General features: G+C 35.2%; 1 protein-coding gene across 1 annotated transcript; it reads left to right on the top strand.

The window, feature by feature from the left end:
- The first annotated feature begins 884 nt into the window (after positions 1–884).
- LOC126770481 (nuclear pore complex protein Nup214) lies at positions 885–22,998 on the top strand. The gene is made up of 29 exons (XM_050489872.1): positions 885–1,040; positions 1,168–1,306; positions 1,483–1,649; positions 1,866–2,038; positions 2,312–2,523; positions 3,350–3,470; positions 3,704–3,791; positions 4,240–4,342; positions 4,833–4,986; positions 5,179–5,239; positions 6,111–6,294; positions 7,936–7,997; positions 8,608–8,811; positions 9,339–9,505; positions 9,771–9,932; positions 10,602–10,784; positions 11,756–12,036; positions 12,710–12,919; positions 16,045–16,185; positions 16,693–16,932; positions 17,371–17,850; positions 17,932–18,021; positions 18,221–19,247; positions 19,492–19,673; positions 20,143–20,298; positions 20,747–20,810; positions 21,240–21,382; positions 21,708–21,831; positions 22,365–22,998. The coding sequence occupies exons 1-29, from the start codon at positions 1,002–1,004 to the stop codon at positions 22,393–22,395; spliced, it is 5,388 nt and encodes a 1,795-aa protein (XP_050345829.1). The 5' UTR covers positions 885–1,001; the 3' UTR covers positions 22,396–22,998.
- The last annotated feature ends 1,603 nt before the right edge of the window (positions 22,999–24,601 follow it).

Genomic DNA, 24,601 nt, shown 5'->3' with positions numbered 1-24,601 from the left:
GCTTATCTTTATTGAAAATCTTTGGTTTAAATTCGAGCAAGCATAACTGAGTTTTCGCATACTTAATTAATACTGATAAATCAGCTCGTGTTTAGTGATAGAGGAATCACCTAATGGAAACCTGCATAACTAACCCGCATTGGAGCAAAGTGGTCGAATAAATTCCAAACCTTATTTAAGGCCTATACACTCACTTTTCTTATATCAAATAAAGATACACTCAGAATTACGTGTACGAAAAAATAGCGATTATATTACTTTGGCACCGCTAATAAGAAGCTATTTTACATAATGTAATAAATCAAACATCACTAATCATAATATTTGTGGAAAGTTGTAAATCAAGTGCAGTTTTATTCATACAAAGGTGTACTGCTAGTTGTGAATCCATGTTGTATTAGAACTAGAACAAGACAATTATATGAACTAGGTATATTTAGCATCTTAATCTTTGGAATCTAAATAATACCTATTATATGTAATATTAAAAGAATCTTGTACTAGATAAAATTGATATGAACAATGCAAAGTTGATATGTTGTTTTATGAATTGATAGATTTATAGAGATTGTATATACAAACCGATTAAAGTTAGCCTTTTTTCAAAATATTTGATATTGTCAAGATAGATTGTAGAGATATTGTAAGTTATCATATCTTATATTTGTCATTTTATTCTAATACTTTAAAATTAATTTTATAATGTTTTATCGCTCTCACGATTTTTAATTGATTTACTTTAACAGTTGACAATAAATAATTTTATTTATAAGTTTTGTAAGTGGATAACCCTGAATTCGCCGTCAGTTTAAATCGTTTAATCACTGTCAAAGTCATTTATCAATGTCAAACTGTTTTGTAAAATCGTGGGTAAGAGGCAGTAATTCAACTTATCATACATGTTATTTTGAAAAATAAACGTAAATATTCTTGATGAAATCGTACCATTATAATTGTTTTTATATGACATGTACCTAAAGTAGTAATACTTATTTATAACAATGGAAATACAATTTGGTCCGAATGCTATCGATGAGCCGGTAAGTTACGCTTTATTTAAAAACTAGCTTATATCTCTGAACACTTTTTCGGGACCGACAATTGATTGAATATTTATAATAAAATATTTGGCATTAAATATGAAAGTGTCAATCTACTTCTTTACAGAGTTTGCTCTACAAGCTTCAACGTAAAATCAAAGTATTTAATACGAATAATCCTTTACCAAATCGTGGATACAACTTAGTAGCTTGCACTAGTAGATATGGCATAGTATTTGTAGCTTCACCGAATGCTATATTATCTGGTAAGATATATTACTGTATTTAATTATGTGTTTATTTTATATTTTTTCGTATAGAAAGCTAAAGTTACCTAATATTAGTTAATTTTTAAACTTATAGATCAGATTATAGATGTAGATTATTTTCAAGACATTTTGTAGATTAAAGAAGTGTTTTGTTTGATTGCTTTTTTTTTCAGTTTATTATCTTCAAGAATTGATCGACAAAGAATGTGAACCACAGCATTTATCTGTTAATCTTCTAATAGAACCTAGCCATATAGCTGTAAACTGTAATCAAGAATGGTTAGCTGTTATTGGTGGACAATCATTACTTGTTTATAAATGCATGGACTTTCATAATGCAGTAAGATATTTTTTTTATTATTAAATACATCAAAAGATAATAAAAATACATTATTAATAAGCCAGATTTAATCTTATTGTAAGTGGTCACCCTTAGTGATAGTATACAACATTGAAGAGGCATATATCAAATTAGGATGAATATTCCATATTTTTCTAACTAACTTACTATTATAAAAAAAAAGAACTGTAGAATTAAATAAAGTTTGTGTTACAGGATATAAGACCATCTGTGTCAATTAAATGTGATGTACATCCATCAACATTTGTGTCAGCATTACAATGGAATCCATGCCTACCAGATACTCTAGGAATTATATTCTTTGATGGCACTTTGCTTATAAGTCAGATCAGCACAATGCAAGTTAAGAAGGTACAATCGAATGCAAGGTATGATTTAATGATGTTTGTGTTCGTTTTAAAGATAAAAAAAAATTGTTTGCAATTTAGATTTTCGAAATGAAATATTTCTATACTTAGTTTTAATTTTTAAGACAAATTAATATATACTTATCGCCTTAGTTATAAACATTGTTCAATGGGTAATAAGCTAAACAATGCTGTGTCTTCTTCTTTCCAATATCAAATCAAAAATGACAGAGAGATAAATCAATGTTTATAAGTAAGGGCATTCAATTTTAACATTAAATTATTTTATTACAGATGTTTATGCTGGAGTCCTAAAGGCAAACAGATTGTAACGGGCAACAATGATGGCACACTTACTCAATACAAACCAGACTTGTCTCCTATGAAAATGGTTCCTACTCCAAAATTGTTCGATGGTAGTCCCGTTGAAGCTTTAGCTATTTACTGGATCTCCACTTACCAGTTTGCTGTAGCATATAGAAATTCGTCTGATAATAGTCGTCCAGGTTTGCTATTTATCATTTACAAATAATATCATTTATATTATGATTTGTTTATCACTTGTATACCAGCACTAAACAAAAATATTTTTTATGTGACATGAGTAATTTTTCCTCGTGGTAGGACTTTGTGCAAGCTCGTCTCGGTAGGTACCACCCATTCATCAGCTATACTATCGCAAAACAGCAGTACTTGGTATTGTTGTATTTCGGTTTGAATGGTGAGTGAGCCAGTGTTATTACAGGCACAAGGGACATAAAATCTTAGGTCCCAAGGTAGGTGGCGCATTGGCTATGTAAGCCTTGGTTAACATTTCTTACAATGCCAATGTCTATGGGTGTTGGTGACCACTTACCATCAGGTGGTCCCATAAGCTCGTCCGCCTTCCTATTCTATAAAAAAGAAAAATCTTATTTGTACAGTTTTTTTTCTTAAACAAAACTTATTTAACAAAATAAAATGCTTTGTAGAATATAAGTAAAATATTCTTTCAATTGGTTTTCTTTATTTGCTACATTAGTGAAGAAACAGAGTAAAAATATTAGCATTTTAAAATAGTAAATATGTATAGCCTACTCCAGCCACAAGAGAAGTAAAGACAATTAGATGTTGACATCGAATTGTCTCAATATTATTGGTCGAGATCTTGAATTATGTATATTATTGTTTTGACGGGCCGGTTGACGTGGTTGGTAGATACTTGCCTTTTACACCGGAGGTTGTGGGTTCAATTCCCACCCAAGACAGACATTTGTGTGCATGAACACGAGATATTATTATTATTATTATATACTTATAAACTTTTATAAAACTATGATACATTTTTTACAGTTGTTACTATAGTAAACACTCCCAAAGGTGGTTCACCCTCGTGTTATAACTATGACGATGTTTGCTACAGCATGGGCGCCAATAGACCCTGGTATTATTATCTACAAGGACTTGCGCAATGGTAATTATATACATAGCAAATCTTTTCATTTTATATTCTTACAACTTATAAGTATCAATTAAAAAAATAAATTATAATATCATAATACAGAGAACAGTGTTCTCAAACTTAGACAGACATTTATGAAACTCTAATAACATTAAGGCGATTTACTATTTTCACACATACATATATATCTCACACATACAAAAACATGAATACTAAAAGTAATGTAATCATTATATGTTTAACAGGAATATAATTATTTCATCATCATCGAATAGTATGGAAATAGCAACTTTATCAACAACAGATGGATCGAATTGGATTCAATGGTGTCAGGTAAAATAATATTATAAGTTTGTAGTTAAAATGGTCGTTATTCAGATGTGAATGACCTCAGAAATCTATATATATATATCTTAATTAAAATATAGTATGGTTAGTAAAAAATAATTTATTTATTGTGTTATTATTCTTATAATAAAATAAGGAAAGCAGATTAGCAAAAGGCCACCTCCTAGTTAATGATTACAATATAGACACTGACACTTACATTAAAATGGCAATGTAAACCTTTTTAAGGGATCAATTTAAAACGGTGTTAGCCACAAGTTCTAAGATCTCACTTACCATTAAAATAGAATTCAGCTATGTAAAGTGTTGCTGTTCGGCAATAGGCATATAAAATAACATATGAGTTGGTGGTACCTAGTAAGACCTTCACAAAGTTCTACCACTGGATAAGTTTATTGATTCAAACAGTTTATAAAAAAATATTTTTATACAGACCGATGAAGCCAGACCTGAACTACCGTTGACTGATAAAAGACAAGAGAACTACCCAGTCGGTATTTGTATTGATACAGCAGCCATTCATCAGCTACCTTGGGGTAAGTTTTAGAATAGAAAAGAATAGAAACAGTAGTTCTAATAAATATAACTATTGTTATTTTAATCATGGAACTTTATTTTTTATTAATTTATTTAGTAAATACAAATGGAATTTTGTGTTGAGATTTTCACATATGTGCATTTCTAAAATGATACCACACTAAAATAATAATGCATCGTAATTATTTTTTTTATCAAAATTCGTTCTTCATTATTTGTGAAGTAAAATGTTAAATTAATAAATATTAATTATGTACTAGTAACAGTTATTTATATAACAATAAATTTTAACTGTTTCGAAAAAAAATGTTTATTCTCTTTATTATAAACATAATATGAAAAATAAAAATACAACAAATATATACTTAGTGCTATATTAAATCACAGCTACAAAGGATTTATCCTAAAAAGGGATCTCAACCAGTCAATCTTGGAGTAATTAGTGAGATTAATTGTCTTTAGATTTTAGAAAAACGCTTATGATTTTAGGAGAAAACGAAACTCTTCCACCGATGCCGCTCCTCCATGTTGTATCTCAAACTGGACTGTTATCTATTTACAATATTGTAAATCTGAATAAATCGGCACCTCAATTATGTACGCCACCTCAACCTATAGCATTGCCAGCAAATGCTTTGACAAGGTAATCTTTTTTTTTTTATTTACATTGAAGCCTATTTACACCAAGAAATTATAACTAATCCTTGCGCCTTCTTTGCACTGTCACAAGATTTAGGATATTATAATATGTATAGTGTCTGTAATTAAACTAACTTACTCATATTTCAAACTGTCACAATCAAAATATAAATAAATTACTCATTTTATGTTTTAGAAATATTCCGGATGATGTACCGTCGCAACCTGAACCGCCACCAGTGGCTGCCCAGCCAAAGGTACGATACAATCAAATATATCATATAAAATAATTAAGTTTTCATTGAGTGTTTCAATTACTAGTGTAAATTATTTTATAATTAAAATATACTTTAATAAATTATAAAGGAGAAGAAACACTTATCATGGAATAATGACAAGAAATCAAGTATATATTTGATAAATAAATTAGATTATACCAAGAAAATGCCATGGAAAATATATTTCAATATTTATTCTTTATAACATCAAATGGCTTTGTTTCGAGCAAAATAACAATGTCATTTTTCAATTAATCAATTTGTAAATAATATAAAGTAATGTCTGGGAAACATACTAATGTGTATAAGTTTTTGAGACACGATTTAAAAAAAATCCCGATTAAAAAAAAAATATAATGAAGACGGAATTCAATATGTTACATACTCCAATGATTTTTTTTATATAAAATTGATTTCATAGAATATGGGTACTATGTGATTTACATTTTTAAAAGTCTTTTAATTCTTTGACCTTACGCACGCCGCCGTACCAAATATTAGTATCCCGGGCCACTATAATTTCAATGACCTTAACCGCCTCACATGCAAGTGCAAGTGAGATAGCGATTGTGTGACGCCTATGCGGTTACACATGACCCAGCACACCCGCAAAGCAATATCTTGCAAAGACTACAATTCTTGATGACATACGTTTCTCTCTCTCTTCTCTCTCTCTTACACTCTATTGTAATATATTAATATTCTTTTAATATATAATTTTAATTCAATGATCATGTCATTGTTGTAAGGATTATGCCTATAAGTCAACCTGCTATACCACAGTACCTATCCAGAGAAGCTTGCATTAAACAAACTCACAACTCACGATACTTATTTTAACAACCAACAGCAGCAAGTTGTACAACAGCAAACATTGATGCAATCACAGCAAGTTATACAACAGCAGTCTGTCGTACAGTCGCAACCGATTATGCAACCGCAACCGATAATACCAGAACCTCAAAAGCAACCAACTGTTATAGCACCCATGAAGACGATACCACAGCAACAAACTAGCCTATCGTTCATTTCAAGTGAGATACTAATATAATAACTTTTTATTAATAAATTTACTAAGCAATTATGTTTACTAGGTTGCAGGGCTTTTTGCAAGCCCTTCTTAGTAGGTTTTTTTTTTTTTTTATAGAATAGGAAGGCGGACGAGCATATGGGCCACCTGATGGTAAGTGGTCACCAACGCTCTTAGACATTAGCATTGTAAGAAATGTCAACCATCGCTTACATATCCAATGCGCCACCAACCTTGGGAACTAAGATTTTATGTCCCTTGTGCCTGTAATTACACTGGCTCACTCACCCTTCAAACCGGAACACAACAATACCAAGTACTGCTGTTTTGCGGTAGAATATCTGATGAGTGGGTGGTACCTACCCAGACGAGCTTGCACAAAGCCCTACCACCAGTGAAACCACTTGCTCATTAGATATTCTAAGACTAAACAGCAATACTTAGTATTGTTATATTCCTGTTTGAAGGATGAGCGAGCCAGTATAAGGCACAAGGGACATAACATCTTAGTCCCTAAGGTCGGTGGCGTTATCGATATAAATAATAGTTATCTTATATCGCCAATGTTTATAGGCGGTGGTGGCCACTTACTATCAGATGGCACGTTTGCCCGCTTACCTATAAATTAAAAAAATGACATTGCATTTTAGCAACAACTGCAACTTTATAAATGACAAATGAAAGTATAGGAAAGTTATTTTTTTTTTTTTTATAGAATAGTAAGTGGTCACCAAACGCCCTTAGACATTGGCATTGTAAGAAATGTCACCCATCGTTTATAGCCAATGCGCCACCAACCTTGGGAACTAAGATTTTATGTCCCTTGTGTCTGTAATTACACTGGCTCACTCATCCTTCAAACCGGAACACAACAATATCAAGTATTGCTGTTTTGCGGTAGAATATCTGATGAGTGGGTGGTACCTACCCAGACGAGCTTGCACAAAGCCCTACCACCAGTAAAAATGTAAGAAAGATGTATCAAAGTCATTGCTTAGCTTGCATCGCGATGAGATTGTGGCACTACTGTAATAATAATAATGTCCTCCAGACCGATTTCGGCCACGGCGGCCAATCTGAAGAGAGATTAGCCAACTACGCAGGAGATATTATAGTGCACAAGTGTGTGCGCAAACACAGGTGCACTCTCTCTTCCCTAACTAGCATAATCCGATGGGTCGGCAATCCGACACGACCGGAAAGAGTTCAGGCGCAGGACCAACGGCTTTACGTGCTTTCCGAGGCACGGGAGAGTACACACTTCCAACTTCCAGACTCCGGGCTGCTACTGAGAATTTTCTGACAGAAAACCCAAATAACTTTTTATTGGCCCGACCTGGGAATTGAACCCAAGACCTCCGGGTCTACGGCCATACATCAAGCTACTAGACCAACAAGGCAGTCAAGACCAACGAGGCACTACTATATATCTATAAACAGATTCGCGCACTCATACATATAAATACACACACAAATATATAGAAACGGTATTCAAAATAATTTTCACAGTTTAACAAAAAAAAAATAAGCAGTGTTACAGTAGAACAGGCGTCATGCCACAAGTGCTAGTAATACCAATAACTTACAAGGATAGTTTTGTAACATATAGCAACTGAAATATATGTTTATTTTTCTTTAACAACAGCCAGTTTACAAATGACTAAAGAACCAACACCGCCCGCTGTCGCTGAAGCTCCAATCTCAGTGGTAATGTTTACATATTATTATTATTAGTATGTGTGTTTCAAATTTTGTAACGGAATTTTAAACTAGAGTCACACAACCGACTAATAAATAAATTTTGCACACACTTTGTACTGGTCTATTGTTACCAGGTATCTGCTATATTAAATTTTATTATGGGATATGCATTAAATTGGACTGTTATATACTAAAAAAATAAAATTCTTAAATGTATTTAAAATAAACATTTTCTCTCTTAAATTTTAATCAATTTTATTGGTTTTTCTATGGGTTGGAACTACTTTGCACCATAAAATCAAAATAAGTTTGATGTTTAAGATACTGAAACTAACTTTGATATTTTATTATCTGTGTTTTATTCACGTTATCTAATGACGAGCCGGTTGGCGTGGTTGGTAGATACTTTCCTTTCACGCCGAAGGTTGTGGGTTGTGGCTGTTTGAGTCTGGGTGTAATTATCTATATAAGTATATACTTACAAAAGAAAAGTAGTATATGTAGTATATCAGTTGTCTGGTTTCCATAGCACAAGCTTTGTACAAGCATAATTTGGGATCAGATGGCCGGGTGTGAAAAATGTCCCAGGATATTATTATTATTATTATTATTGTAGCCTCAACCAAAGCCAAGTGCTCAAGCGCCGAAACATCCAGCGGTTCCATCGCCTGAAATAAGTGCCGCACTGAAATTAGAACAAGAAAGAATTATCAAAGCTAAAGCGAACCAGGAATTGAAGAATATGCTGATCAAAGAAGTGAATGATTTTCAAATGGAATTGTACAATTTTATGAAACTAGCACAAGAGAACCGAGATAAGGTACATTTTCATATCATAACTATATTTTCAAAATGTGTAAATTTAGTATGTAAATTAATTATAATTTGAATGAAAGAATTTCAAGATAGAAAGAAGAGTGAAATATAGAAAGAAGAAGAGTGTAATAAGAATAAAAAAACAACTTTCGACCTTTTCGACAAGACAACATTGGTCGACATCTAACATAATCTGTGTTATTTGATGATTCGTGGACTTTGGAACTAAAATTAATGTAGATGTTAGTAGTATAGTGGAATAAATACTATTTCCAGTATGTAAAATTAAAGTTTGTGTATCGTTAGATTACATTAGAATATAAAATAAGAAATAATTAGTAAATGACAATAGCATAAAAAATAACGCAATTTGAAATCTAAAAAATTATCGCACGTTTACTTCTAAAGCACTTAGTACACACAACTGCCTTGTTGTGTCAGAAACGTTTTATATAAAAAACGTTACATATAGAAAAGTTGCGTACAAAAATGACTTATTTAATGGAATTATATTTTATTAATTAATTTCAGTTTACACGAGACATTCAATCGATTAATTTGGACGTAGAAATGAACATGAATGTAGAAACTTTGAAAAAAGAATGTGACATAGAAGATCTACGTGACAACGTGACGCAGCTCAAGTTAGAACTTGTCCGCGCATGCGCAGTCGTCGCCGAGTCGAGGACGTTGGCTGAGTGAGTCATAACGAATTTATTTATAATATAAAAAATAACAATAAATACGACAAAATTTTATCCCTTGAGTTTCTTGCTTTATTTTCCTTTACCGCTGACCATGGATAAATAAGGCATTTGAAAACTGAGCAGCGCTTATCTTAATTTTGACACACTTCAATTGAGATCAACATAACCTTATAAAATTACTAAGTAATCTCGGCTCATATAGTACCGAATCAAATTATCCATTTTTACACATGATTTTTTTATTTTTCTTATAAAGAGCGAAAGATCACCAAGAATGGACTCAAATGGATCCACTAACAGCGAAACGAATAGCGTCTGTAAAGAAACTAGCGTACTACGTCCAGAATCAGCTAGATCAAGCACTTAAAGCGCTTGATTTCAAATGGAACGAAATTGATGCAAGAGATCAGTTCAGCAAGTAAGTACTAAATATACATATATTAATAATAATTAATTTTAAAATAACTTGAATTTGTATAGAACTTGCAGCAACATTACAAAATAGATTAATTGAATCCAATCCAATACAAGCATGGCATACAAGCACACACAATCAAGAGTACACACACACATACTTACCTGTACATAGATGTTATTCGTACATTTATTGGTATAAATTTTAGCTTCTCTTTACCTCATACTAGATAAACTTTTAAATTTATAAGAAAACACTGTTGGATTAATTAATAATGAAAAAAAATATATTTTAATAAATATTAAATAAATTAGATGACAACAGATTGTAAGCTGCTGCAAAACAAACACTAGTATGTGGCACTAGGGCGCGACCGTTTCTTTCACAAGGCTTACTAACATCCATAAAGTACTACTAACACAAATTTTACTTTATATATTTTTTTAAATTTAGCAACAGCACTTTGATATTAAGCCTCCCCCAATTCCGGATAGAGTAAAATTATATAATTTTTTGTTTGGGTGGGGTCCCTCGGTTGAGTGGGATCAGGTCTGATGCATTGCAATCCTAGTATAGTCAGTAGGATAATGTATATAGTAAATTAGCCCACAGCAGAGTTACGGACTATATACATTCGATTCATGTAATAAGTATAGTATTTTCACAATCCAGAACCGGAGAACGAATGATTCGTCCAATATTAGACGATGTGTACCAGCCTCTAGTGAAACAGCAGGAAATACTGTGTCGTCAGCAAGCCGAACTCAAGACATTAAGAAAAGCTATGAACGAATGTAATTTTACACCAATGTTTAAATCGACGTCTCTTTTACGAAGCACACCTTTTAAAAACAAGTAAGTAGTCATTTATATAACTTTAAATTTAAATAAGCAGGCCTGCAATATTTCAAAGCGTCACGGTAGCATGCGAAAGCGACCCCGTGGCGCTCCTCGTTAAGACGGAAAGGGTACCGCTGGTTTTTTAGTGGGTATTCCGCCTTGGACACCGGCGAGCCCCACATACCCACTGTTCCCGTGGGGGAAACGCGTAATATATAATCCAGTAAAATTTCCAGCGTTAAAAAAAAGGCTTGCATTATTTACAGTATATATACTTGTTGGTAGGGCACTGTGCAAGTCCATCTGGGTAGGTACTACACACTCATCGTTTATTCTGCCTCTGAATAGCACTTTTTTGTATCATTTTAGAGGGTGAGTGAGCCAGTATAATTTCAGGCCCATTGACTCGTGGACCTGTAATTCTTACAGCGCCAAAGTCCACTTACCGTGAGGAGGCCCATTTGCCATTTCGTTTACTTTTTAAAATTGAAATAAAGAATATGCTGAGCTGTTATTTAAAATAATGGTATTTTATTAAAACTTTCCATTTCGATGAAACTGGTGTGATGAGATTGACATTAGGGAAGCAAACAAGCAAAAAGCGACGCAAAAGGCTAGTTAATAAGAACTAGTTTCGTATCTCACTCGTGAATTGTTGAAAACTGACTTACGGTGATACGGTATTATTATATTTTGATCCACGTATCCTGTAAATGTTATAATTGTATGCTATGCTGAGTTGCGAAGTTCTTACAGAATAGTAATTACTTTAAATTGGTTAAGCAATTTAAAGTAAGTCACATATGACAGACAACAACTGTACGAAGTTTAAATTGAATCTGATAAAAGTTATAAAAAGGTATACAAAACCATTAGAAACATTAGTTTTAAAGTACATACGAGTTTATATTTGTAACAATACATGTAATTAGTATTTACTACATTAGACTGTGAAGGTGACATAATAACTTTCATTCTTGTTTCAGAGACCCTCTCTCAAAACTAACTAAAAATATTCTTAATATGAGCATTGAACCTCAAAACAAGGCAAAGGAACAAGTACTTAATTCCCAAAAGTTAGACGCACTTCGTGATATGTTATCGAACCACAAGCCAATCAAAATTAAACCGGTCAACCTGGAAATAACACAACACCTGGAAACTCTGAAGCAGAGATACGCAAATAGTATTAAAGAGAAAAAAGAAAAGAAACATCAACAGATGCCAATAAAAATTGAACCCAAAACAGAATTCGTAGCGCAAAAAGGTAACGTACCTTTTTGTAATATATTTTTTTAATAGTAAAATGTATTTTTTAAATTTGCATTAAAAGATAAAAGTGTGTGTGTTGATACAGTGTAAGTAAGTAGTTTTTATAGCGTTGACGTTAATTTGTATGGAATAAACAGCGCCATCTAATGACAACATCGGAATCTCATACATATCACACTTAAAGTCAATGCTATCGACTAAATTAAAAAAACTCACACTACACATATATGGCATACACATCTAACGTAAGCGAGTAAAATAAAAAATATGTAAAAAATTATTACACCGTAGTGAGCGGCAAATGCCTCCTCTTCTCTAAAATAAAAGATTGTGACGTTTTTGAAGTTTTTTTTTCCGACACATGAAGTATTTATTCCATCCATAGTTTTCCATGATGATCCATTACTGCCAGATCCAGGACGAAATGAAATACAAATATAAATTTAGCTTAAATACTCAGGAGTACTTACCCGAATTTGAATTTGCGGTGTTCGGCATTCCATCTCGGCTCTTTGTCTTTATATCTGATCTATTATTAAAAAAATAAGTGGAACCGTTCGACTCTAACTCCTAGAGACATTATCGCAATGATTTCTATTACTAACTTAGATGAAATAGAAAATGGAACGAACACTCTGCTGTGTTTTAACATATTATGTGTATTACAGATATCCAAAAAGAAAAATCGTCTGAAAAAAATACTAAACCACAATTTCCATCATTCACTCAAATGCCGATAAAAACGGAACAGCAAAAACCTATCGCCCCTGCTCTTAATACACAAAACTTCACTCAGAAGTTAACGAATGTGCAGCCAATGAAGAGTGACGTCAATATATTTATGTCGCAAAAAATCGGTGCTCCGACTGCTTTCGCTTGTAAGTAAAATTGCTGTAATTAAAAAAAATCTAAAATATTCTTTATTCAAATTGGTTCTTATAAATCCGTTTCGAAATGTAGATTCTACCAAGATGTATCATTAACAACTCAGTATCGTTATATCACAGGATACTAAATTTTGAATCGATCAGACTAGTAGAAATTGCTCATTACCGTTTAACAACTAGAAAGACCGATGATCTTCGAACAGCTGAACAAATTCTCTTACCTAAAAATACCGGGAGTATCATATCATCATAATCAAGTCACCTTTGTAATAAAATCCGCCCATCCGCTTAGAATTTCTCTTAAACAACATACGGATTTTTTTTTTATATTTGCCGGGAGGGCAAATGACTCTACTCCACCTGATGGTAAGTGGTAGTAGAGTCCAAACGCGACGACGGCCAGTACAGACGGGAAAAACGTTCTGCACTAGCCGCCATCGCCTTGCCGGCCCGCAAGATGCCTCTTCACGCCTCGTTTGAAGGAACCCGGGTTGTAAGAGGAGGGGAACACGTGAGCTGGTAAGGAATTCCATTTTTTGGAAGTGCGACAAAGAAAGGAGTTGCCAAATTTCTTTGTTCGCGATGGAATTGATGTCACAGTTAGGCGGTGACATCGAGAACCAGCTCGCGTGGACTTAAGAAGGAAGGGGGAAGCAGGAATTAGAGAGAATAATTCCTCAGAGCACTCGCCGTGATACAGTCGATAGAAAGCGCTCAGTGCTGCTATCTCATGACGCAATTGTAAAGGTTCAAGGGTGTTTGTGACCTTTACGTCGCCAATAATGCGTACGGCACGTCGCTGCAGCCGGTCCAAGGCCTCCAGTAGGTACTTAGCGGAGCCATCCCAAAGGTGCGAGCAATATTCCACGCAAGACCGTACCTGTGTTTTGTACAGCAGGCACAGTTGTTGTGGCGTGAAAAAACGCCGCACCTGGTTCAGAACTCCGAGTTTCCGTGAAGCTGTTTTTATAACAGCCTCGATGTAATCCCTTGGACTAAGGTAGCAGCGAACGTCGATCCCCAGCATGGCGATTTTGCTTTGTATCACCAGCGGAGTACCACAGAGGGAGGCAAGAGAGGAAAATGCTGACTTTTTCGCTGTGAGAGCGCATACCTCTGTTTTCTTGGCATTAAACTCAACAAGATTATCAGAGCCCCATTTGGCGATGAGCTCTAATGTCTTATCGAGTTCAATGACAAGATCCTTCCACTTCTCCTCAATTTCCGCCCGCCCAGCCACTGCGCGTCCGTGGTATCCACCATGCACTGTACTATCATCTGCATAGCAATGTATGTTCCCAAGAGAGAGCATATCATTGATATGCAAAAGAAAGAGTGTGGGAGATAGCACAGATCCCTGGGGGACCCCAGCATTCACTACATAAAATTGTGAAGCGCAACCATCAACTAAAACACGAAGGCTACGCTTGTGTAGGAAGCTGGCAATCCAGGTGCATAGCTGAGCAGGCAGACCATATGCCGGCAGCTTGGAGAGAAGACTTTTGTGCCAGACCCTGTCGAAAGCCTTGGAGATATCGAGGCTGACAGCCAACGATTCTCCATGCTTGTCGATAGCTTCACCCCAGAGGTGTGTTACGCACGCTAGAAGATCACCTGTAGACCGTTTTGGTCGAAACCCGTACTGACGATCATTAATTAGACAGTGATCTTCTAGGTAATGGATCAGTTGGTTGTTTAAAATCCGTTCCATCACCTTACAAAGCACTGAGGTGATAGCTATTGGCCGATAATTTGCCGGATCAGACCGATCCCCTTTTTTGGGAACCGCTTGCACATTAGCTCTTCTCCAAGCCTCCGGCACACATCCCGAAGAGAGAGAAAGTTGGAACAGGCGCGTTAACACAGGAGACAGCTCCGCTGCGCACTTCTTCAGTACTATGGCTGGTATTCCATCGAGACCGCTAGCTTTCCGTACATCAAGTGATTGCAGCTCCGCACGCACATCACGTTTCCTGATTTTGATTTCAGGCATCGTATGGCCACATGAAGGTATTGTAGGTGGCAGCGCACTACAATCATCGATGACGGAATTATCGGCAAAGAGTTTAGCCAGGAGATCAGCTTGCTCTTGCGGACTGTGAGCTAGCGATCCGTCCGGATTTCTGAGCGTTGGCAGCGAAGGTTGGCAGAAATTGTTTTGCACAGACTTGGTCAGACGCCAGAAGCTACGGGAGCCCCTAGGATGCGAAACAAGATCATGACCAATCTGTACAATGCGCTGTGCATCCGCTCTCATGTATGCCTTTCTAGTAGTTTGCTTTCAGTGAGTCAATGTTAGATGCCCCGCTAATGCAGCCGTTGATCCACTCGCGATATGCCGCCTACTTAGATGATACAGCATCGGTACATTCACGAGTGAAGCAACGGTTACGTGTACCCCTACTGACGAGATCTGAGCTAGGAATGTAGAATTCCATTCCCAACATGATCTCGTCAGCAACAGCAGCGGCACTAGCTGTCGGGTCATTCCCACTGAAGTAACGTTCCTTCCAAGGGACCGACGCATAGTAATCGCGCATACCGTCCCAATCTGCCGACATATAGTGCCAAACGCGACGTTTGCATACCGCTAGTGGCGGCAGCTTGGCCTGTTGCACTCTGGTAGATATAAGGCCGTGATCCGAAGAGCCAAGAGGAGCCTGAACCACAACCTGATATTCCACCGGGTGAGAAGTCAGCAGAAGGTCCAGTAGAGAAGGTGCTTGCCCATCAATGTCTGGGATCCTGGTGGGCTGATCAACCAGTTGGGTCAAGTCATGTGTGAGAGCAAACGCATGAGCAGTCCTTCCAGCATGGTCAGTTTTGAAGGATTTCAACCATGATTCGTGGTGAGCATTAAAATCCCCCAAAAACACCAATTCCGCGTTAGGAAATTGCTCTTGCGCAGCATCTGCCACCCGACTAAGATGGTCAAATAATCGGCTTGTCTCCAAGTCACCATTGTGGGATCTGTAGAGGCACACGTAGACTCGACTCTGACGAATCAGGTCCACACGTACCACCAACATGGAGAAGGAGGGGTCCTCCAAGCAACAAGGGAAATTGTGTAAATATATTTTTAATTATTATGAATCACATTAAAATTGTATTTTTAGACGCCCAACCGACTGCATTGGAGTCGAAACCTGATATAGTGAAGGAATCACCCGTTGTTACACCTTCTTTCACGCCAGCGACTAATTTGAAACCCGTTAAAGCTGCTAGTGTCGCCAGGACATTGTTTACTGATAATACTGGTAATACATTAAATAGTTTTATATAATTGATACTAATTATAATATTTGACAATTATATAAACGATTTGTTTTTAATATAAATATGGCAGACAACGAAGTGTGTAGTCACAAGTGGTAACTGTTGCTCGAAAACACTACTAATTTCCAAACTTCGAACTAGTGCTGACGATTTCTAAACAAAAATAACAATAAATTTATTACTAGCACTTATTCCTTTATTAAGGGCTGCTGATCCCAACAGCAGCCCGAAATAAAGGAATATAAATTATAACTATTCTTTAAACTTTGCCAAGGTGTTGCCACCTTGCCAACTGTCAGACCCTCACTCACATTGTCAAAGCGCTACCAACCTTGGGAACTAAGTTGTTATGTCACTCGTGTCTGTATTTACTTCGGCTCACCCATCTTCTTAACCGAAACAGCAATTGATGAGTGGGTCATTTATTTTTACTGTCGTTTTCATATATGATGACATCAGTTATATACTAAATAGATATTATTTTCTAGATTCAAATGAAAAACCTTCAGAATCACCTTTCTCGAAGCCGCCCGGCCAAGGGATCGAACAAGCACCAGTTCAACAACAGAAACTATCGCCTATGACACCAGATACAAAAAGCTTACTAAGAAAAATGATACTCAAAAATGGTGCAGGCACCGTAGAAAGTACGCAACAAGCTGCTGAACCAAAGAACGATGCTAATACGTTTATGGGACAAAATATTTGTTCGCCTACCGCGTTCAGCTGTAAGTGAAAATGAAACTAATATAATTATGCAATTATTAATACCTCGAGTTATTTATCGAAGATATATTTTGGGAAGCGTCCGCTCTATGATGATGGGATCCTCAGTATAATACTTCGATAAATGACACAAGTTAAAATGGAATATTTCATAAAAACAATATGTTTTTTTTTTAATTATTTAAACTTTAAAATACATTTATATAGTATTTATTTTTACTTTGGCTCTAAAAGTATTCAATATTGTTTCTACTGCTTTGTAATTACTATAATAAAGACATTACAAGAAAAAAACCTTTTATCCAACGCTAGCACAATCCACTAATCCTTGCTGAATTTCATAATTTTTAACTATCACATATGAGAGTAACGTAATTATACGAACTTTCAAATGCTTATCAATTCAGTACATGAAAGTTAAACATAAATTGTGCTTGTAGTTTCAAAACCACCGACAGCCGCTGCGCCAGCAGCTGTATTCGCTTCAAAGCCCACTGCTGATACGACTAACATATTCACCAAGAATCAAGGTCAAACATCCGAAGCCACAGTTTCTTCAACCGCTAATCCAAAATCTGAGGAAACAGGTGAACCAGAAGCTAACACAGCTTCATCTAAAGTGAATAAACCCAAAGGAGAGAAACCAATAACAAATATGTTCAGCTTAAAATCCCCGTTGGTCAGTAAAAATCAAAATGTGCCCGATGTTTTGAAGAGCAGCAGCCAAGGATTTACTTTCGGTAAAACTGAACCCAAAGCTATCGCTAAGTTAGCCGAAGACAAGTCTAAGAAGAATGTTCCAGAAAAACCTAAAGAAAACGTTCAGCATAAACCAGAAACAGATAATAAAAATGACAATGAACTTAAACCGTCTTTAGCAGCAATGGCGAGCAAAACTCCAGCACAGTCTGTTATAATAGGTACTATTTTACCTCTTATTTTTTATATATTTAATCAAATTGTTTTGTATATAGTAATTACATAGAGACTATTATTTTTAGTTGATCTCAAGAAACCTGCTGCTGAAGCTAAAGTGGAAAAAGTATCCCCATCTATTTTCGCTGGGACCACAATCTCACCTCCTCCTACAGGTAACATTTTGCGTATATATTTTTACATACAAGTCGCAGGCGCTATTTATTCTGCGGTATTATATAATGATGAACGTCGATCTTAATAATCGTTTTCGTTTTTTTCACGATGCTATGTATGCTAGTGTTCTAAGCCTTAAAATATGCACGTGTTACAGATTATTATTTATATTAAGCACATTTTTTTTATTATTTTTAGCTTCTAAACCGCAAGTGGATCCTGTTTCGCCTGTGCCGCCTGTTGTGCCTGAACAGACATCAGTACCATTTACATCCGCAGAAAACTTATCAAAACAAATTACAATTACTACCACGCCATCTACACCGCCTGTGGTTGAACAAGCTGCAGAACAATCACCCCAAATTATAGCTACAAGTACACCACCACCTAAGCCATTAGAAATCAATGAAAATAAAGAGGATTCGCAAACAGACACCATCGCTAGTCAGTCAGATAACACTGTGACAAATGTTACAGATAATGTTTTCAGTGCAGCCTCTACAGAAACAACATTTAGTGCATCAACTACTTTAACTACAACAACAAGCGAATCCAAACCAATAGATTTTAGTACGCCCGCAACAACAACATCTGCATCAGTATTTTCAAGCACGCCACAGACCTTTACATCGCAACCGCCAGCATTTGCACCAAATGCGTCGTCGGTTTTCGCATCAGCTTCAGCCGCTGCGTTTGGTCCTCAAACTACTCAAGCCTCTATATTTGGTACGGCGACATCAACATCGAGTATATTCGGATCTACGACTTCTTCGTCTATATTTGGTTCTCCTTCCGCTCAAAGTATATTTAGTGCTGCCGCTTCGAAATCTGTATTTGGTAACGCTCCAGCGTCGACGACACAGAGCATATTTGGCACATCGCCGACCACTACACAAGCGTCTGTGTTTGGAACTAATCAATCTGTGTTTGGAACGTCACCTACTCCGAGTCCAGGTTTTGGAACACCGTCGACTCAGGCGTCTATATTCGGAACTCCTCCACCAGCGACACAAACGTCTGTGTTTGGAACTCCAACGCAAACGACACAAGCATCAGTATTTGGCTCACCGACGGCCGTCACTCAAGCGTCCATATTCGGAACACCTGCCACTACAGCACAAAGTGGATCACTGTTTGGCAACGCTGAGTCTAATTTGTTCGCCAGTGCAAGTATATCGACTACAAACGCTCCTTCGCAGACAAGTGGAGGAAATATTTTTGGATCGTAAGTTTTTTTTTCATACCAACGGCTTAGATAAATATTTGTAAAAATACATAAAGAATATATATAGATAATAAATAAATAAATCCCGCACTGCTAAGCAAAGGCCTACTTCTGAGCCTGGACCTTATTCCACCACGATCCCCCAGTGCAGGTGCAAAATTTCATGCATGTTTTATTATGTTAAATTTTATATTTTAATATGTTTTGTTTGCAAAAAATAATCAATTGTAATGTTGTATTGCAGATCATCCAACTCAGTTTTTGGCAGCAATAATACGAATGTATTTGGTAGTAAACAAGGTTTCACTGGAGCGAATCCTGTCGCGGCTAGCATTTTCAGCGGAGGTGGAGCAGCCTTCGGTCAGAAGCCGGCCACTGACTTTTGGAGCGGTGGCAATACCAATGCTTTTGGATCTTCCGGTTTTGGTATTAAATACATATTTTAGTTAATATATTCGATTTTATAACTCCTCGATATCAAATTCACGAAGAACTACTTATGTTATTAACAAATAAATAAAATTGAAATGTCTGTGTGTTATTTCAAAATAACTGCGCCTTCTTAAGTTAATATAGTTATTTGTGAGCTATCAACCACCAAACCATTTTATTTTAGATTACTGCTACCTAACTAAGATTTTCTAAGCTAACTAAAATATCTGATATGTATAATTCAAATAAAAATGGTCGATTTTGAAGGATTTTCATCGCTAATGAATTCCACGCTGGCGAATAAAAATTGTTGTTAATTGATATGAAACTAAACTAAACTGATAACTATATCTATATAACTAATTTCTGTTCATTGATTTGATTGAATTTTATAAAATATATTATATGTTTTTCTATTTGATGTATGTTATTTTTAATATTAATATCGGATTTATCGCCAAAGGTCAACAACAACCAACGACCCAAGCGTCTTCGATATTCGGAAATTCGGGTGGTAGCTTCAGTGCTCCCTCCGCTCAGCCTTTCGGTAGTCCGGGCCCGTTCAGCGGTGGCGAAACTAAATCTGTGTTCGGATCGCCTCCACAACAACAACAAACAGGTATTTTTTATTAAAGAAAGAGATAAAAATACAATGAAAATTATCAATGTTGCTTATGTAAAAAAGTGAGAAGTGTTTACATTTTTTTATATTAAATATGATCTCAGTATTATGATCAAGCAATATTTAAAAAAGAAAATTTATTGCCACTTACTTGATAACAATTATTACTAATATATACTAAAATATGTTATGTTGCCATTTTTTGTTATATATACAATAAAATGATACTTATTTTTGTTCTATTACATACTCGCGTAAACATTTCTGGCCCATGTCAGATTTAATCTACCATCGTTTATCAATAGGCTGCGTCGGAATCGCATATTATCATACGATTAATAATTAACTAGTATCAAAATATAAAATAACCACATCAATTCCCATCCTGTAATACTTATTGTTGGTTTTCGAGATATCATTTTCTATAATGATTGTATATTTGTAGCGCCGGGAGCGTTTGGAGGATCACCTGTATTTGGAACGAAGCCAATGTTCGGGGGGCAACCCGGGTAAGAAATCTATTTTTATATTTATTATATTTTGTATATTTATATTATATATAATAGTAGTGTAGTATATTTATGTATGTATGTATTATGTATGTAGTAGTGTATGTAGTATATAGGTAAACTGGCTTGTACCCTTCCCATTTATAAATATTATGATCCTCTGCTCAAAGGTTGCCTGGAAGAGATCGCTGCTTAGCGATAAGGCCGCCTGTTGCACCTCACCTTTGTTTTGTTTGTTTAAAAATTGTAATTTTTAGTTTTAAGTTTGGGTGCAATAAAGTGTCAATAAATAAATAAATAAATATTAATATATTTAATAATTTTTTTTATGTTTAACTGAAATAAAAGAAACTTTTATTTTGAAATGTAGCTGATGTTTTCTAACACAAGATTTTCTAAAATTTTATAAAATATATGATACACTTGCAGTTTTGGTTCTTCGGCGTTTGGTGGTTTTAACAAGAGCCCTAATAGTGGATTTGGTGCACCCGCCTCATTCGGAGGGACTGGCTTCGGAGGGTCCACCTTTGGAAATACATCACCGAGTAAAGGTTTCGGAAATGCTTCTCCTAGTGAGTATAGTTCAAGGTTATGATGATTGAAGTATGGAAATAGTAACGGTTATTTTGTTAATAAAAAACTACGTGCTAGGACTTTATGTAAGCCCGTTTGAGTTAGTGAAACTGCAGATACAGTGTACATATAATATAAATAACATAACATCCTAGTTACTAGGGTTGGTGGCATATCGCTTAATTAGGTTTTAAGTAAATTAAAAAAAAAAAAGATGTGTTGCTTTTAAGAACCAAATAGGAATTTGATAGTGGTCAAACAAAATCATCTCCAAATAAATTAAATTTAGCTAAATTTTAATCATAATAAAAAATATCTAAACAGACTTCGGGTCACCGACACAGTCGAACGCCACCTTCGAGAGTCTAGCGACGCAGAACACGCTGACGTTCGGCAACCTGGCGCAGCAGTCGGGGCAGGCGCCGCAACCCGCGCCCACCTTCAACGCGTACGTATCGTTATACACTACGATATTACCTAAACATTGTCACTCATTATAAAAGCGGTTATCAATACAGTGAGCCACTCAAATGAAGAAAATTAAGTGCACTATTAAAACTGTAAAAAATACATAATTGGCAATACTAAAATGATAAAGCATTATATCATTTAAAAATGGAACACTTATATACTAGGCTATCTTACCATAATACGATATTAGATTTTTTCCCTGCTCTAAATAAAGTATAAAAAATATGTAATGATGTAAACACCGGTTCTAAATATTTAAAAAAAACTAACGAAAATTATAACAGTTAAAAATTTGGCACAAATTAGAAAACAACTTGAGTATTTTTTTCAGTAATAACAATTGTTAATTTTTAGTATAAAAAATGCTATTTAACATGGTATTTTGGTATTGTAAAAAAAATATTATCAAATTTTATCACTGTGAAGATAAATATTATTCTATTACTAATAAGACTCGAATTAGATGAATTAATGAAAATAATGGCTTAATATTTATTATTTCATTCATAGATCGCCATCGTTCACGGGTTGGCGAGGCTGATGATTGTATTACAAGGAACGTGCTACGAGAAACAAGCAGTAAATGGACATTAGAATGGAAATAAAACAGTTGAAAGTGCTTAAGACAAATTATAATAGATGTGACATTAACAAAACCCTTGAGATGATTCGAAATTTAAATTGCAAAACTTTGATTCTATCTAACTTTGATCTTTGTTTTAACGGAATTTTGTACACTAGACCGTATTGTAACAAGCAACAAAAGTGTAAACTTATTTTTTTACACTGCTTTAAAATTCAGAGTGGCTCAACAATATTGTCAAAGCGATTACGAACTTCGCTTTCTTCTAAATCAATTGTTAATCAATTCGAAATAAAATATTGTCAATTGTTGGTCACGTGATACATCGAATTCATTTTTGGTAATTTCGTCAAACAAATTCGTCAAATTCACTTTGTCCATATTTATTGTTATGTAGATTGAGTTGACCGACATAAACAGATAAAATAAAATGAAAGCTTTTAATATAATTAATTGGGTTTTGTTTATGTTAATATCACTTATTATTTTAGTAATATTTCCAACTGAATAATGTATAAAATCATTGTATTGTATTTTGTGAAATTCAAATAAAAATTAATAAATATGATTTAGTATTTTGTAATTTTTTTTCTTTTTTTAGGTTTTATACGGTTTCAGCTGACTATCATTCGGTCAGTGGTAATAATCGTAACAAAGAGGAAATAGTCACTGTTAGGTGTAAATAAGTTTCTAATCTTTTTTTTTAAACTAAATCCCGCAACTTTTGCTTTTGGAGTTCCCATAATTAAATTTAGAAAAACAATGAAAGAAGAAATAAATAAATTTACTTTTTTATAATAATAGACGATACAGTCCTAATAGCATCATCTCCTGAAAAGCTGCAATTAATTATGAGCCGTGTTAATGAGTGCACTGAAAACGCTGGTCTGAGGATGAACCTATCAAAAACGAAGATCATGGTGTTATCTACACATAGCTTCTATGACATTGCTATCATTGTAGCAGGCCAAAAAATTGAGAAGGTGCGCAAGTACAAATATCTGGGGACATGGCTTAATGACACCTGGAGCTGTGAACAGGAGGTAAAGACTCGCATCGAAATAGCTCGAAGTGCCTTCTGCACGTTGTTGTGCTTCGCACGGAAGTTCTGCGACGCGTCGACCAAAAACGGCAACTTTTGGAGACTGTCAAGAAGAGAAAAGTTGCATATCTCGGACACGTGCTTAGGCATGAAAGATATGAACTTTTGCAACTGATTATGATGGGAAAAGTTGCCGGAAGGAGAGCTGTTGGGCGCAGAAAAAAGTCTTGGCTGTGCAACATCCGTGTATGGACAGGAATCGCGAGTGCTGCCGAACTCTTTCGCCTCGCGAAGAACAAGAAGGAGTATTTAAAGCTGACTGCCAACCTTCGCTAGTCGGAGTGGCACTCGAAGAAGAAGAATAATAATAAGATGTAATTCAGTGGTTTATTTAATAAACATATAATAAAACGTTGAATAATTATGTAAACTATAAGTTTTGATAGATTCGACCGATTATCATGAAATAAAGACTAAAAGAAAGATACATCGTGAAATCCTCGCAGAACCGACAGCCGTTGGAGTAGTATGTCCTGGAGTTTGAGACCACGCCTTGGCAAGCGTAGCGTAGGACGCCCCCCAGCTAGGTAATGTGACGATATACGTGTATAAGTGACTGGCAGCGGATGGAAATTGAAAGCGGAAGATCGAGCTCAGTGGCGTGCCGTTGCAGGCCTATGTACGACAAAGGGATAATGATGATGTAAGAGGAAATATACGACCTACCTCATCATCCATTTATTATTTACATTTGTAATAATTAGCCGTATTGAAGGTTGGCCTCGGAATAACAGACGGACAAAATAAAAAGAACATTGTAATGATTTTACTTTCAAGTAGCCAAGTAAACTACACAGAATGCAGTTATTTTGAAATCACAGGCAAACATTTCAATTTTATTTATTTGTATAGATAATCATAAATTCGATTACGAACAAAGTTTTTAAACTTGATTCGTTAGTTGAACTGAAGCAGCCACTATTTGTTCAAGAGTTATCTCAACGTATAATAGGAGCTGCGAAGTTTTTTAAAACTTATCCCATTGAAAAGTTTACGATTTACTAATGAGGATAGAGTAAATGGAGTTGGCATCTGCAAACCAGTTTCTCGAACTTTACATAT

Source organism: Nymphalis io, chromosome 9 (assembly GCF_905147045.1).
Source record: "Nymphalis io chromosome 9, ilAglIoxx1.1, whole genome shotgun sequence".
Lineage (NCBI taxonomy): Eukaryota > Metazoa > Arthropoda > Insecta > Lepidoptera > Nymphalidae > Nymphalis > Nymphalis io.
Note: the sequence above shows the minus strand (reverse complement) of the source record. Positions and strands in the feature narration are given on the sequence as shown.

What these genes read in the sequence shown, in the direction of transcription:
- LOC126770481 (XM_050489872.1), top strand. Translation starts at nt 1,002, where the DNA reads ATGGAAATACAATTTGGTCCGAATGCTATCGATGAGCCG. An exon ending in CTGAAGCTCCAATCTCAGTG is followed by an intron (nt 7,998 to 8,607) that starts GTAATGTTTACA and finishes TTATTATTGTAG; the next exon opens with CCTCAACCAAAGCCAAGTGC. An exon ending in ATGTTCGGGGGGCAACCCGG is followed by an intron (nt 20,811 to 21,239) that starts GTAAGAAATCTA and finishes ATACACTTGCAG; the next exon opens with TTTTGGTTCTTCGGCGTTTG.